Here is a 12,523-nt window from a genome sequence, read left to right on the forward strand (position 1 = left end):
AGACAAAGAGGATGAACAGTTGTTTTGTTTGTTTTTTTGAAAAGCCTAATAATAAATAATGAGAAAGGTTTACACAACAGTGCATTCACAATGTACTGGCCTCCGCCCCGAGCACTGTGGCTTTCCTCCAGTGAAGCAGTGGGAGCCCTGCTTTGTGCCGTGGGACTGGCCAGGCACTCGCAGGATCTCCCCAGCTTTCTGCCCAGCCCCTCCAGCATCCTGGATGTAGCACCAAGATGTCCAAAACAGGAGTCTGAGGCACACAGAGGAATAACCGAGGGAACTAGCAAACTTATCTCCCCAGCAAGTCAGACCACTTTGAGGAGGCAGGATTGCTTCCTGAGGAGCTGGAGGACCCGGCCTCAGACAGCAGCGTCAGCAGCAGCAGCCCCGTTCAGCAAATGCTGCTCTGCCAGGACAGGTACCACGAACTGGTGCTGGGCCAGGCACTGCATCCTCCTGTTCACAAGGTCCGGCTCCAAGACAGTCCGAAACTCCAGCCCATCGGTCCTCCTGTTGGCATCTACCTCATCATAGCTGCCCTGCTGCTGTGCTCGTGCGCTGGGGTGCAGCCACTTGTAGTAGCTGACTCTCAGCAGCAGCCCCAGAAGATAGCAGGGCAGGGCAGCAGAGACCACCGGGATGAGGTAGAAGTGCTCGTCCAAAGGGGAGCGGCACAAGAGCCAGGACAGGGCCAGCAGCGTGCTGTCCACCAGGATGAAGCCATGATAGATGATGCTGCGGTACAGTGTCCTCCCTGGAGCCACGTTGAACCAGCTGAAGTACAGGATCACAGCCACAATGGCCCGGTAGAGCTGCTCGGGGCCAGGTGACTCCATGAAGTCCGTGCCCTGCAAGCTGACCCAGAGGAACATCGCCAGCCACACGAGCAGGAAGTGAATAGCGACGCCGTAGGGCCACAGCAGGGCAAAGAGGGCGACCACGAGGATGCGGGGGCAGGTGAGGGAGAGGTTCCACAGGAAATAGACAACTGAGGAGCCCAGGCTCAGCTCATACTTGTCCTGCAAGAAGGAGCGCAGGGACTGGTGATAGTCCAGCAGAGACCAGGTCACACACAGGAAGGCAGTGCAGATCCCCAGTCCTGCAAACACAGCAGCAGAGATGCAAAGGGCAGACAGAGCTGGGATTGGCCCTGCTCCAAATATCACTCTGCCAGACATTGCTAAAACGTGCATCCCACCAGCATGCAAAGCTGCAGCTTTGTGGAGTCAGAGCATCAGCATCTCTTTTTCTTCTTTTGCCTCCCTGGCTTCCTGCCCTCCGCAAGGAGCAGGCTGGTGCTGCTCCTGGAGGACTTCTCCCTTGCCTAAGCCTGGCGGCTGGACCAGGAAATGGGGAAGCGGCAACAGGACCAAAGAGCTCTGCAGAGCCCACTTCCCCAGCCAGGGAAACCCCCAGCCCACAATGGCAGGAGAAGAGCTCTGCCTCCATAGAGCCAGGACATGATTCAGCTCCCTGCTTCTTCACAGGGATACTTAGGGGGCTCATCCCCTTTCTGAGATGGGTACCAAAGCACCTCCTCCGTGGGCTCTGCTCCACTCTCCACACGTGTCCCCAAAAGCACCTCCCTGCTCCCCAGCATGCTCCTGACTGCTCTCCTGACCCTTGGGCCCTGGCCAAGGGCAACTGTGCTATACAGGACCACAAGGTGAGGTAGGTGCAGGGGGGTGCACTTCAGGCACAGCCTAGGAGACGCAGGGGAAGGATCACAAAGGTCCCCCAGGTCCCTCTCCAGGCCCAGCATAGGCCAGTGGGCCACACAGGCCCGAGTCCACCCTCCTGCATGTTCTGTCAAGGAAGCAACGGATGTGAGACATGAATGGCTGGAGAACCACAAGCAGATGCAGAAGAACAGCATCCTGCTCAGTCCTACAGCCTGCAGACATCCTACCAGGTCCCTTCTGCGCTTCAAGCTCAAGCCTGCAGCCTCAAAACCTCTCCCCAGTTTCAGCCCCCTCACCCTGGGATGGCTCTGCCTTGTTTGTCCGCAGGATAACATAGAGGAGCAGGGTGAGCTGCGGGGTGTTCTCCAGGAAGGTCTCAAAGAGGCGTAGCATGCTGATGTCATGGGAGAAAAAGGCCAGGCGGTTCTGCTCCTCCTCCGATGCTGCCTTTGCCCAGCACACCTTCCAGCCCAGCTTCAGAGCGTGGAGACACCTGCACGGGGCCACAGCTGTGGTGAAGAGCTGCATGGGGCCAGCTGCAGATGCCTCTGCAGCAGCGTGCCCATTGACAACCATGCACTGCCCTGGTGGGACACGTGGCACCAGCAAGTCCGAGCCTGGAGCTGCTGCTCACTTCAACTTGGTCTGAAGCAATTCCCTTCCCCATGACAGAGGTACACGAGCAAGGTGCCAGCCCCCACCAGAAGGGTCCCGCAGTAACTGCCCCATGCCCCCTGCACAGCTTCCAGGTCTTTAATGTACAAGAGCTTCTCTGCCCCTGACATCTGCTGCTTGTGCATCAGGAAAAAGAAAACAGAGGCACAGAGCAGTGCGTGTCCTCCCCTCCGACTTAACCACTGATTTCTGCGGAGGATGTTCAGCAAGCAGCCGGGTCATCTCCTTCAGTGGGGAGGCAAGGAACACCATGGCCATGCTGCCCCCTGAAAAAAGGAGGGAGCAGAAGCCAAGAGAGGATCTGTGCTCTGCTCCACTGTTTCGGGAGCTGATCTTCGCTCCTGGGAACAGAGATGGACGCAGGCACAATATTTGCTGTAAAAAAACGAGGCATCGTCCAGTCTCGACGCTTCTGCTCGCTGTCGCTGGTTGCCACGCCACGAAGGGCCGGCACCCAGGGGCAAGGAGAAGCCGGGCGGGCGGAGGGGTGACGACCGGCCCTGCCTCGGGACCGAAAGCGCAGGAGCCCGCGGGGCCGAGTCCGGGCCCGTCCCGCCCAAGGCGGCCGCGGCTGTGCCGGGCGGGGCCCGGTCCCACCCCGGGGCCGGGGCCGGGGGCGGCCGGCGGGGCCGCGGAGGGAGCAGAAAGCGGGGCCGTTCCCCCGGGCCGTACCTGTAGAAGAAGCCGAGCTGGAGGAGGTGCAGGGCGGCGAGCAGGCAGCGGGGCAGCTCGGGGCGCAGCGCGGCCGGGTCGGAGCGGAACCAGAGCCAGCTGCAGGCCTGGGTGGCGGCCGAGGCGGCGGCCAGCAGCGCCAGCCCAGCGCGGCCCAGCCGGGGTGCCCGGCCCGCGCGTACCCCGCCGCCACCCAGGCGTCCGCGCATACGTCCAGCGCCGCCGCCGCCGCCCCCCGCCGCCGCCAGCAGTAGCTGCAGCGGCCCCGAACCGCGGCGGGCCCCGCGCCGCCATCCCCGGGGCCGCCACCCGCCCGGCCCGGCCCGGCCCTCCCGGCAGCGCCGCCCCCCGGCCCCCGCTCCCCGCCCGGCAGCCTCGAGCCCGGCCCCTGAGGCCCAGGGGCCCGCCCTCAGAGGCGGCTCCTCGGCTCTGCTGCTCCCCCCCCGTGACAAAGAAGCGCAGCCTTGGCGGTGCTGGGCGGCACGTTTTTGTTTCCCCATGAACTTTTTAGTCCTTGCCCCCACTTAGTCCGTACGCAGCAGCTGATTTACAGTAGGCTTGTCACTGGGACCCTGTCACGTCCCAGCACAACTTGCCCCGAGCACGCCCCAGGGCACCTGTTCTCTGCACCCCACCCAGCCCAGCCCCGCAGGCACTGCTGCCTCCCCGCGCTGCGGCCCCCGGCCGCTTTCCCCCTACCACCCTCCCAGCCCACTTCAGGAAGCTGCAAAACAGATCATGGGACAGACAGAAATCAGAGCAGTGGGTCTGAAGTACTGACACTTGCAATCCTGATGCAAACAGTAAGATGATTTTCAGGACACAGCAAAACCTAGAAATGCTCGCAGTCCGCTAGCATTCCCTTTCAGGTCCTGCAGGGCAGATGCTCACAGAGGGCCTGGGCCATTACAAGGACTCCAACACCAAACCAGCTGTCCCAGGACTGGCTGGAAGTGACCATCCCGACGGTCTGATAGAGCAGACATCTGCATCCCTCCATCCTTGGCACCTGTATGTGCTGTGACACTGGTCCTGTATACACTCCTGAGCTGTACCGGGGTAAATACCAACTTCTGCCAAGCTGCAGCTTTGCAGAAGGCCGTTCCTCCTGTGTCCTTGTTTCTGTTCCACTGCCACTTCTCTTATGGGCCTGACACCACACCCACATGCCTAACCTACACAGCTCAGCTCACAGGTGACTGGTTTCATCCTTCCTTTTGCAGCTCTTTCCATTCTTCGAACCTCCTCCAGCAAAATGGTTTGCAGGTACCATGCAGACAGCCTGCAAGAGTAGCCTAGGACTGCACTGATACAGCAGGATGCTCAGTCCATATACAGCACCCTACTGCCTTACAAGCAACACCCTACTGCCTTACAAGCTCCTGCTCACCGCAGACCCCTGGAATCTGCATTTTACAGAGTATTTCTTCACTGGCTCATCCACTTGTACCTGGAGGGTACAGAATTACTTTGTATTTGTTCCCTTGTGGTTCTTACGGAAGCTGAGCAAAGCCCAAAGCGGGCAAATTACCAAATCACTAAGTCTCTCTTAACAGCGAAGTAGTCAATGTCAGTTTGCAATGCCCAGCTTTGCAAAAAGTTAGAAAATAAGTGTATGAGAGTTATCAGAACACAGAAGGTACTTGGAAAAAAATAAAAATAAAATCAAGCTTATATTGGAACCATATCTTGGACACTGACATGTGAATGTCATGGCCTAAACTTTTTTGAAATTCATACACTGTAAAAGGAAGCACTAACCCCACCTGGCTTTGCTCACAAACCAGAGGGAAAGCTGCTGCTGTACAAGGCCACCAAAACTTTTCAGGCCACCTTTTCTGCCATCTTTTCAGCAGAGGAGTGTGTGCCAAAATGAAGAATTCAGCTGGCAGCAGGCTCCTCAGGAGCATGTGGCAGCTCACAGTTCTCATACATTCAGAAGGCAAGTTAAACTTCATGGGGAGGCCTGGACTTCATCTGATTTCTGCAACTACCTCAGAAGTTGCAGTGGAAGGAAGACAAACTCTCTGATGCATGTCAGTCTGGCACAAAAAGGCAACACAGCAATCACTGATACATAGAGCCTTTCTAGAAGCGGTCTAATCGACATCGTAGAACTTTTATTAAAAGATGCTGATTTTGTCTTAGTTTCCAAATAAGTTCTCAATTCCAAAAGCATTCACGATTGCTAATTCACTGTGAATCACTGTGAAACTGTCCTCTCCTCATTCATTCTTGATCTAACTCATGAGACTGCTTGCTGGGGACTGAAGAGCCCCTAAGAGCAAGCAGAGTAATAAAAGGCAAACACTGGTGATGGCAGTAGTAGAGCTGTTGGCTTTAACGCACTCATTGTATCTCATAAAATCGATTTCTCTGATGGCACAAACATGGTCAACACGGCAGTCCTCCCCACACAGGTCGAGGTCATATTTGACAGAATTAAACTCATAATATTGCTGTAGGTACTTTGCATCCTTCGATATCCTCTCTAGCACTGTCTGCATGGAGTGTGCAGAGCCATCTGGGATTTGGAAGGCTTTCGTCAGCCTATACTCTTCCTCCCATATTGGGCCCATCATATTGGCATGTGTTAAGTTCAAGTAGTAAGTCACCATATCCTGCAGAGTGAGAAAAACCGAACAAAGACAAATCAGGAGAGGATCAGCCCTTGAGTGAAATGTTTGCCTAGGATGCTATCAGCCCCTTCTCCCAGATGCCAGTGCGTAACAGAGTGAAGCATATTCACAGATTGGCAGCAAGTAACACATCTCCCAGCCCAATGAGGGGCGAGCCATCTCCCAGCAGGGGCTTTCTATCAACATGTGAACCTGGGGATAGACGATGCAGGTGAGAGCCTCCAGAACACACCACAAAAGCAGCATTATCCCATTCACTATTTCATAAGGAATGAAGGGATGGCTTTTCTTTGTCTGATTTTTATTTCCAAATATCAGGAATATTGTGCCTGGCCTACTTTAAAATCACTCTGGTATATATCTTCAACACAGTTCACTGGCAGAGCTGAGGCCTGGAGTAGTGTAACTTACTGAATTAAATTATTTTCTCAAACATGAGCAATGTAAAGAATAAAGTTTTTCAAAAGTTCTGTTCTCAGTCTCTTGCCCTTTTTCTCTCAGCTTCACTAGCTCCCTTGCCTTATGCAGTGTATTTTAGGACAGACAAGAATAAATTTCTTATCCTATCCAGAGCTGCTTTAACCCATTGCAAAGAAAGGCACAAAACACCATTCACAAGTAAGAGACAAATCAAACAGAAGCAGACCCTGCAATTCACCTGAATTCAGATCCCATTATAAATGAATCAATTCAGCAGTTAGGAGGGACCCAAATAAGCTTCTAGACAATTCATATTTTTTCGAGGGGGGTCAACACGTCTGTCAGTTCCCAAAGAGAAGTCCTGTGATCCATATTGCTTGCATGGTAAAGCAAGTATCAAAGGAGACTAACTAAAGACACAAAGAACATAGCAAAGTCTGTCCTGTGCTGGTCTGGACTGCATTCCAGCAGGAGGCCTGAACCAGCTGAATGTGGCCACTTTGCCTTCACTCACTGATGCTCTTACTAAAACTTTGTGCTAGCTACAAGACTGAAGTATCTGGTTAGAGGTTGTCTCTGGCAAAGCCTCTTCTATTCTGTAGTTCTGCCTGTTTAAACCACAGGGAGGAATTAAAACACCCTTCTAAACTGCAGTGCAAAGTACAAAGGGATCACCTACCTGTACTTGAAGTGTGTCGGGATCATAGTCAATCACCCGGATCCCAGGGTTGTTGGCTCCATTGTTCACTCCAGGTAATGTTGTTTTCCAGGGAGTCACTCCAGGGGCCAAGAACATGACATTGATTGGAGAACCTTAATGAAAAGGCAAAACAAACCATGAATCTGAGACCCCAGCTTGTATCAGACACTGCCCAGACTACAGCGAGCATCTCAGGAACAGATCACCCTGCAAACAGCTTTGTCACCAGCCTTAGTTCCAACAGTGCATGCCTGAAGTGTGTGCATGTTGAACAGCATGAGAAATTGAACATGGGACTGCTGCAACTAAGAAGAGGCTTTCCACAGCTGTAGAAGACCCTTATGGTGAGGGGTGCACAAGAGAACCACACTCAAAGGCCACCCAGAGCACTACCAACAAACACAATGCAAAGGTTCATAATTGCTCCCTTACATCTCAGCTAATGTCCAAAGCCCATCAATATGGAGTAAGATCAGCAGCGTGGCATCAACAGAAAACTACAGAATTTGAGGGGAAACAGGGAGGAGAGCAGGAGATACAGGTTGGGGGTAAGGATCATGGCCATTGTTGTGTTTTGTTGACCGAAGCATTTTACAAAATTTTTTAGAAAGTAAGATAAAAACAAGCTTCTTCTGGCTTCCCAGCTGTATTTGGCTAGCAGTCACTGAAAAGATGTGGGTGACCAGAACCAGTACCTGTATCACTGTAAAACATCCGAAAGCTGTCTGTGTGATGGTGTCCAAAAAACTGGGCAGCAATCACTCCGTGGTGCTTCTGCACAATTTTCAAGTATCTTTTATTAAAATCACTCTGGAACCAGGGCTTGCCTCGTTTCTTCTCAAAGAAACCAGGAGGGATGTGCCCCACAATGTAGACCTACAAAAGTGAACAGACACACTGAACACAGAGCCCATACTTCCTACAGAGCACTGGCTGGCAGTGACTGAACAGAGGGGAGCATCAGGGGCAAGAAGAGCTTCCATGCTGGGAGAAGCCCTCTGCGAAGTTTATTTTAATACCATTTCTTCTGCTTTAGAGGCATTGGTCAGCGTTTCTTCCAGCCACTGAAACTGCCCTCCAGGATCTTCCTCGCCAGCTGTCTCATTATTCTGATCATAGTACAGATTGGTATTGAGAACAATCATTCGCCCCCTTGTATTTGGGCTGGGCAGCTTCTCACTGTAGAATGCTCCTGCAAAATGCAACCATCAGGGGAGGAGCTGGAGGTCTGGTCCAGTTGGTTATCATGACCCCAGATCCCTGTGTTTCCACCTCCCTCAGCTCTCTTTCTCAACAGCCACAGCAGAATCACTGGACAAGGCACCAACAGTGCTCTGACCAGTCCAAGCTGTGTACTTGGTGCAACTCTTCCCTATGCATCTCTTGCCCCTCTTAGGCCTCTCAAGAGGAAGGTAGATGCTGCACAAGGACAATGTGCAGGAGCAGGAGCTGGGCAGCTGTAGAGAGCCACAGTGTTGGCCTGTACCAGTAGCTTTCTTTGAACACACTTCCTCCCCTTTACCCCCCACCAAAGCTTACCACTGTGCATCCTCTGCAGGGATACTTGCCAGTAACTCAAAGAAAGCAGGAGAGATTAAAGAATAAAGAAATTTATTTTCTTACATGCAGGAGAACTCAGTGCTAGAAATCAGCATTAAATTGTACCCTTTCACTGAAAATACTGTTGCTCTGAGTGTTAAAAGAAGGAAAGATCATAGAATCATAGAATCATAGAATATCCTGAGTTGGAAGGGACCCTTAAGGATCATCAAGTCCAACTCTTGACACCGCACAGGTCTACCCAAAAGTTCAGACCATGTGCCTAAGTTCACAGTCCAATCTCTTCTTAAAATTCAGACAGGCTCGGTGCAGTGACCACTTCCCTGGGGAGCCTGTTCCAGTGTGCAACCACCCTCTCTGTGAAGAGCCCCCTCCTGGACGTCCAGCCTAAATTTTCCCTGCCTCAGCTTAACCCCGTTCCCGCGGGTCCTGTCACTAGTGTTAATGGAGAAAGGTCTCCTGCCTCTCGACACCCCCTTACGAGGAAGTTGTAGACTGTGATGAGGTCCCCCCTCAGCCTCCTTCTTCTCCAGGCTGAACAGGCCCAGTGACCTCAGCCGTTCCTCGTACGTCTTCCCCTCAAGGCCTTTCACCATCTTCGTAGCCCTCCTCTGGACACTCTCCAACAGTTTCATGTCCTTTTTATACTGTGGTGCCAGAAACTGCACACAGTACTCGAGGTGAGGCCGCACCAGCGCAGAGTAGAGCGGGACAATCACCTCCCTTGACCTACTAGCGATGCCGTGCTTGATGCACCCCAGGACACGATTGGCCCTCCTGGCTGCCAGGGCACACTGCTGGCTCATATTCAACTTGCTGTCTATCACGACCCCCCAGATCCCTCTCTTCTAGGCTGCTCTCCAGCGTCTCATCGCCCAGTCTGTACATGCAGCCAGGGTCTCCCCGTCCCAGGTGCAGGACCCGGCACTTGCTCTTATTGAACTTCATTGTGGTTGGTGATCGCCCAGCTCTCCAACCTGTTCAGATCCCTCTGCAAGGCCTTTACGCCCTCATTTGAGTCCACAACTCCTTCCAAAGTTTGGTTGTCATCAGCAAACTTGCTCAAAATACCCTCTATTCCTACATCCAGATCGTTTATAAAAATATTGAAAAGTACCGGCCCTAAAAATGGAGCCTTGAGGGACCCCACTGGTGACCGCCCACCAGCCTTGACGCAGCCCCATTTACCACAACCCTTTGGGCCCTGCCCGTTAGCCAATTGCTCACCCATCGTATGATGTTTTTATTTAGCTGTTATGGTGGACATTTTGTCCAGTAGGATCCTATGGGAAAACCGTGTCAAAAGCTTGCTGAAGTCCAAAAAAAATCACATCAGCTGGTTTCCCTTGGTCAACCATACGGGTGATCTTATCATAAAAGGAAATCAGGTTAGTTAGGCAGGACCTACCCTTCACAAACCCATGCTGGCTGGGACCAATGACTGCTTTGTCCCCCAGGTGCGCCTCAATAAGTCCGAGAAGAACCAAGATGACTTGTGGTATTTCTCTGAACCAGCCCAGTTCTCCAGAGTGCTGCCCAATACAAGCCAGTGGTGCTATACCTGCTCTGAACAGGGGAATAGAAGCTTCATTCAACCAGGGACGCCACATTCAGCTGTTTGGTTGTAGATCCTGTGCCCCCTTTCCTGGGAACTGATTCTTGGGGTGGAAGTCGTGATTGCCCATAGCCGCATAGACTTTAGTATCTAGAGACAGAGAAAAGGAGGCACAGAGAAGTCCATGCTTGTTTCAGAGTTCATCCTCATCAGAACTGTTCAATGCACTTGCAGACTCAGAAAGAATAGCATGGCTTGAGAGCTTTATAAGAGCATTATCACCCACACCTCATACACATGGTTGCATTGACAGGATCCAATGTTGCAGAGACAATCCCTACTTGGAGCAAGCTACCCAAAGACATGGCTTTACAGATGAATCAATGAGCTCTCACCATTAGTAACACTCCTTCCCCCACTGTCGAGACAGATAAATAAAAGAATTTTTGCAAGCTTTTTTGTCTTAATGAGTGATTACAGAAACTTTTTTTTCCCCTTTCTTCTGTGTTAACCAGAATGCATCAGGTGCCTCAATTCAAACATGCCTCACTCCATAGAGCAACTAACCAAAGGACAAAGGAGTCTTATTGCCCACAGCCTTTCTGGGCCCTCCCCCTTCCCTATTCTGTCATTGCTCCACACCGGTTAGTACTTCTCATGAAACTGTACTTCTCTCCCCTTCTCTTTCCCTCAAGTCCTACCTGGAAATACCTGTTTTATCAGAGAGGTCAGATTTTCAATTATGTGCAGAACCTTTTCTTCTCCAAGACTCTCGTTGGGGACATGAGGAGTATCATCTCTGAAAAAACCAGAAACAGCATGGTCAATGCCTTTGTCTAGCAAGACATATGCTTAAAGTGATGAGCAATGCAGAGAACTTGCACTTGTGCCCTCTGTTTTCTTTTTAGAAGATAAAGCTGGAGGTTTTTGAGGGTAGGAATTGGCACTATGCTCTCTGGCCACAGCACTGAAGGAGTTTCAGGGAATCACTCAAAGTGAAAACTTGCTCCACTTTATTATACCTTGAAAAAACTGTACACAAGCATAAGAAATGGAGGCTCACCCTACTTCAGAACATTTAATAGATGCTACAGCTGATCGGAGATCATAAAAGAGAAAGCATTTTGCAATCTCAGGGCAAAATTTGATCAGCAATAGGGAAACAAGCCTGTTTGTACTCAAGATAACAGCAGGATAACAACTCTTTCAGTAAAAATGAAACAAATGGATGCCTTCATTAATGCAGCAATCATTGAGATCTGGCAGACGCACACTCCAGTAGTTTCACTAATACGCTTACGGCATTTGCAGATGATGCTGGGCTATCAAGGACTACAAGCCAGCCCATCAGAGAGGAAGATCAAAACTCAAAACAATGTCAAAGAACTGGGGAAAATTACTCTTATTTGATTTTTTCTTTTGAAGTATAAAGACCAATGACATAACTATTTCTGAGTAGGAACAGTCTTCCACACTATATAAAGCAGGAACAATGAATTCAGCAACTGCGCTGTAAATCAGGACAGTCTGAAGAAATGCCACAAGCTGTTTTCCAGCCTCCTTCTCCTAATGCCACTAACAGGCAGGGTTTTGGGCACCAACACAAACAGCACATCCCATACCTGCAAGTTTTTCAGGTATTCACGCTCTGTGTGAAGTCAGCCAGAGCTGGCAACAATTTAAAGGAAAAGAAAGGCATGGTGAATCGCAACACCTCCCCTTCATTTATTTCGTTTCTCACTGATGGGTCTGTCGGAAGCACAGCTCTCATCGAGAGGCCTTCTCACAGCCACACTCTCTCCCCCAGCTTCGCTCAGCTCTTCTCCAAGCCTCTGTTTTACACCATAAGACAAGTCCAGACCTCACCTCTCCAAAACGGTTACCACACAGGCAGCCCCACGTTTGCCAAAAATCCCTTCCCGCCCGGCTCCCCGGTCTCTCCTCAAGGCTCCCATCCGAGCCCTGGCGACCCTCGGAGAAGGCGGGATCAAGCCACAACCCGAGAGCACGCACACCCACAGCACCGGCCCCGACAATTCCTCCAGCATCTGCCGGCCTCCCCTCGCAGCCGAAGCTCCCTACAGACGCGGACACGAGCGGTCGGCTGCCGCGGTCTCAGAGAAGCGAAAGAACCGCCGAGGCGGCGAGCCCAAGGAGCCCGTGGCGCACGGTTCCCACCTGCCGGCCGCTGCCAGCGGGCAGGGGAGGCGGCCGCGGCGCCCGGCCCTCACCCGGTCCACAGGATGAAGTTCCGGCCGACCGCAGGAGGCGGGCGCATGGCGAAGACGGAGGAGTTGAGCAGGCTCCAGGGCGCGTCGCACAGGTAGCTGCCCCACGGCCCCGCGCCCGGCCCGGCCTGCGAGCCCCCCGACGGGCAGCCCCGCCCGGCCGCCGCCGCCGCCTCGTACTCGGGGTCCCAGTGCAGGTCCGTGACGTGCCAGAAGCGCCCCGCCGCCGCTCGGGGCCGCCGGACGGGCAGCGGGACGCGCTCCCTCCGCTCACCTGCCAGGGCCAGCGGCCACAGCAGGAGGATCACGGCCGCCTTCATGTCGGCCAGTGGCTGCCGTGCCCTGCCGAGCCGAGCCGAGCCGAGCCAAGGCGTACCTTGCCTTGACCT

At 52.7% G+C, this 12,523-nt stretch overlaps 2 protein-coding genes across 2 annotated transcripts; both read right to left on the minus strand.

Annotated features, from left to right (window-relative positions):
* Window positions 1–20: 20 nt before the first annotated feature.
* XKR8 (XK related 8) lies at window positions 21–3,326 on the minus strand. The gene is given in 6 exon segments (XM_032202267.1): window positions 21–1,102; window positions 1,982–2,178; window positions 3,033–3,180; window positions 3,183–3,267; window positions 3,269–3,298; window positions 3,300–3,326. Coding segments are annotated over 6 exon segments (1,227 nt in total). The 3' UTR covers window positions 21–362.
* A 1,829-nt stretch (window positions 3,327–5,155) lies between these two features.
* SMPDL3B (sphingomyelin phosphodiesterase acid like 3B) lies at window positions 5,156–12,454 on the minus strand. Its single transcript, XM_032202453.1, is given in 7 exon segments — window positions 5,156–5,653; window positions 6,771–6,904; window positions 7,487–7,667; window positions 7,811–7,983; window positions 9,913–10,056; window positions 10,608–10,705; window positions 12,138–12,454. Coding segments are annotated over 7 exon segments (1,428 nt in total). The 3' UTR covers window positions 5,156–5,272.
* Window positions 12,455–12,523: the final 69 nt, after the last annotated feature.

The sequence above is a fragment of the Aythya fuligula genome, chromosome 23 (assembly GCF_009819795.1).
Source record: "Aythya fuligula isolate bAytFul2 chromosome 23, bAytFul2.pri, whole genome shotgun sequence".
NCBI classification, from domain to species: Eukaryota; Metazoa; Chordata; class Aves; order Anseriformes; family Anatidae; genus Aythya; species Aythya fuligula.